Source organism: Lycium ferocissimum, chromosome 12 (genome assembly GCF_029784015.1).
Source record: "Lycium ferocissimum isolate CSIRO_LF1 chromosome 12, AGI_CSIRO_Lferr_CH_V1, whole genome shotgun sequence".
NCBI lineage: Eukaryota > Viridiplantae > Streptophyta > Magnoliopsida > Solanales > Solanaceae > Lycium > Lycium ferocissimum.
This window is the reverse complement of record NC_081353.1, coordinates 64,550,478-64,554,554: the sequence shown is the minus strand read 5'-3', so window position 1 is coordinate 64,554,554 and position 4,077 is coordinate 64,550,478. Positions and strand designations below refer to the sequence as shown.

The following is a 4,077-nucleotide window of genomic DNA, read 5'->3' as shown; positions in this document are numbered from 1 at the left end:
TTATTTAAATATTATTCATCAATAATATTAACTAGTGTTAAACAAAACAAAAAAAGTAATATTTATTGAAGGTCTTTGGTTTTATGTAACTTCTGCCACCTTTCATTATTATTTAAATGTTATTCATAAATAATAAATAACATTTATTAGAAAATGTCTAGAGACAATTGATATTTAAAAATTAATATATAGAACAATCTTCTAACTTCAATATAAAGAAAGTAGGTACCTATATATTAAACGTAACCAAGTAATTAAATTTGTCTAGTCAACATAATTTTTAGATTTGTGTATTAGAAGCTATAGAAAGAAAACTGTTTGGCCACTGAAATTAGTAACACTTTTCTTGGAGTAAGAACTTATGAAATTAAGTTGATTTATTGCATATACACATCCCGTGGTACACGTATACATATTTGTAGTGATTATGTAATATATTCAGGCTGCTAACTATCTACATTATTTTACATGTTTCGACTGTACTATGTGTTAAAACTTAACAGAAACAGACGATACATAATTTTTAGATTTGTGTATTAGAAGCTATAGAAAGAAAACTGTTTAGCCACTGAAATTAGTAACTTGAAATTTTTTTTTTTAAATAAGGGGTCAAAAAATGTAGAAAACTAGGTTTGAACTCAACTTATGAAATTAACTTGATTTATTGCATATACACATCCTTTTATATATGGTATAGGGTGTCGCTTGACACCCCTCAAGCAGTAGTGGCTCCGCCCATTATACGTATACAATATTTGTAGTGATTATGTAATATATTCAGGCTACTAACTATCTACATTATTTTACATGTTTCGACTGTACTATGTGTTAAAACTTAACAGAAACAGACGATACAAGCTAGCTATGCGTATACATGTAGCTGTAGCTATGTACATTTCTGATAAACATGAACATGGTTTGAATCTAAGCTTTTTTATATATGAACAAGCTTTTTTAAAGATCGTTCTTGATATTTTAAAATATATGCGATAATTCAATTCATTTTTTAGCCATTGATTTAAGACCAAGCAAGTTTATTATTCCATGCAAAATGTGAAGTGGATATTATTTTCCAAATCCAAAATGTGAAGGGGGTAAAATTTGACTTTTTATTACAAATTTAGTTGAGTGATTTTTAATAAGAGAAAAGCCCTAAGTTTATTGACTTTATTGATACAAAATAAAGTTAAATGACTTTGCAACACAATTCCTCGTAGTCTAGTGACCTTTTGAGATATTTGTATGTCTCTTAAATATATTGAATTGTTAATTATTATGACTTAGAGTACCTTTTATGTAATTTCCAATTATATAATTTTTACTTTAAAAATTTAAAGATTTTATGTCTGAACTTTATCTCCTTTTATTTTCCTTCCGCATTAGTTTCCAAGAACAAAAGGTTTTAAGTTTCGAACCCACTTAGGAAATAATACCATAATGGAACTAACGGCTATCAATAAATCTGATTCCAAAACAAACTCGGAATACAACTTATTTATTTCCCAAATTAACTAGGAATACAACTTATTAGTTTCCCAAAAATATGGTAGGCCAGCATCTATATATAGTTCAGTGTGATTGAACTTATCATGCATTGTTTTCGGCTGCTCGTCTTCTTACAAGAACCCAAAGAAATCCCAACTTTCTTTTCGTTAAATTTGTTCTTTAGCGTTATTGAAGAATGAGTAACTCGCATACTCATTCTTCTCCACATAATTATCATTATCCAAGTTCGCAACAAGCCTATCGGTCTAGTCGTCGAATTCAAAGGGGCCCCTATGATCATTCTTCTGGTAGGCGCCATCACACATCAGTTGATCGTTCGTCCTCTCTGGCTCATCTACCGTACGTTTCAAGGCATCAAGGCACAATTACTCAGCACAACTATCAACCCATGGCGTCGAATGGAACTAACACGAGTGATCCAATTGATGATATTGAGTTTATTAGGCTCTTGATGAGGCCAGATATAGCAGACAATCTGCAAGGCCGATCCTTGCAAAACTGGGGCAATCCGCCATATTATTTGCAGTCAATAAGTGATTTTGATGAGTTAATTAGATTAAGGAATGATGATGAGTACCGTCATCAGACTGTCCATGATTTTGACTATCAATCTGTGGCGTCTACTGGCTGTGTTCACAGTGAGTATTCGAATGATACTGAGTTTGATAGATTAATGATTGATGAGACGTATGATCATCATCCGACTGGCCGTGATTTTGACTATGAATCTGTGGTCTCTACTGGTGGTGTTCACAGTGAGCATTCGAATGATAATGAGTTTGATAGAATAATGACTGATGAGTATGATCATCATCTGACTGGCTTCTTTGATTTTGACTATGAATCTGTGGCGTCTACTGGTGGTGCTAACAGTGAGCATTCGAATGATACTGAGTTTGATAGATTAATGATTGATGATTATGATCATCTTCTGACTGGCTTTGATTTTGACTATCAACCCATGGCTTCTACCGGTGAGAATTCGAATGGGATTAATATTATTAACGTGAGTGATCGTGATTCAGTGGATAGGCTCTTAAGGTCAAATGTAACAGACAATCTGCAAGGCCTTGATGATCTTGAATAATATCTGCCTGGCATCTATGATCCACTTGATCTTGAAGTTTACATGGATGATGAAAAGGAGAAAGAGGAGGATGTTATATTGGGCTATTTTGAAACAAGAACTCATCATGTTGTTGCACCTAAAGACGGAGTAAAAAATGCTACTTTAACTGAAGAAGCTGCTGATAAAGAATCTGCAGATATTTGTGCCATATGTCAAGCAAAATTTGAACACGAAGAGACCATTGGGACACTTCAGTGTGGACATGAATATCATACCCACTGCATCAAACAGTGGTTAATGCGGAAAAAAAATTGTCCCATGTGTAGAGCTTCAGTTTTGCCCTTCACATCAACAAATACTATAGAAACGGATAGCATTTTAGGCTGGGTGGTTTTGGTTTGTTAATGGTAATATTCACATGGTTACCCAAAAAATAATCGGAAGTTTCCGTTTTCTAATTTTGCAAGACCGATACTTGTTTGTGTGTATTTTAAAACTTATCTCATTGATTTAGTAAGTGAAGTTGATTTTAAGTTGAGGATGTCATGCTCTATATGTCTTTGATACATACAAGAACATTCTTTTTACTGTCCTAAATATTGTTAAGAGAGAGCGAAGTACAATATATATCATCGACATTTAGCTTATGTCGATGATGTATACTGTTGCGTTCGAAAGCACATGCAAGTGTACGTGATAGTACAAGTAATATAGTAATTATATAAAATTGGATGTCGAACCCACAGAGACTTATGACCAATACTTTCACGAAAAATAAACTATTGCTACTAATTATGCAAGTAATGAATAAAAGCTTTGTTTGTTTTGTAACTTAATGCTGAAAACTAAATAACTAACAATGTAAACTAGAATTGTGCTACGAACGTCTTTGAGAGTTGCTTTTATCAAGATTTTAGAGATATTCCAGGGTTGTGGCTGGTTCACCAATCTTATTGAGTCATTCAAGCATCCTATCTTAGTAATTTTGTTCACAATTGCTAATTAACCGGATTATTAATCTCGTAGTATTCTTCCGAATCACTACTCGCCGGTTCAAGATAATTCGCCTCCTATATTCCTATGGTCTTGTGTTACGGCTATGCGATATGGATCCTGTCACAGGGCGATTCACTGAAAAGTCTATGCTTAACAGATCCTTTCCCTTGTTTTTATTCCGTGAACGACCTATTTTCTTTGAAGGAAACAAATAAGCTCGTTAGAAGGGAGCCTATAACCTTAGGACTCGTTAGAGAGAGTCCAGACCTCTTGTTTTTTGATAGAAATTCTCTCCCTTCTTTTATTCCATCCGTGTCTTTAAATAGAGAACCCTATTACAAGATATTAAGAAAATCTAGGAATCTACTAACATAGAAAATCTATTCAGATAAGAATTCTAGTAAAACTAAACTACGCCTATTTATAAGAATTCTAGTAAAACTAAGCGCTGCCTATTTTAATGCGAATAAAATCACCGCCCTCATATCTCTTTATCCTCTTTGACG

At 33.3% G+C, this 4,077-nt stretch overlaps 1 protein-coding gene across 1 annotated transcript; it reads left to right on the top strand.

Annotated features, from left to right (window-relative positions):
• Positions 1 to 2,635: 2,635 nt before the first annotated feature.
• Positions 2,636 to 2,980, top strand: LOC132039520 (E3 ubiquitin-protein ligase RING1-like). The gene has a single exon (XM_059429989.1). It carries the CDS (start codon positions 2,636 to 2,638, stop codon positions 2,978 to 2,980), a length of 345 nt encoding a protein of 114 aa, XP_059285972.1.
• Positions 2,981 to 4,077: the final 1,097 nt, after the last annotated feature.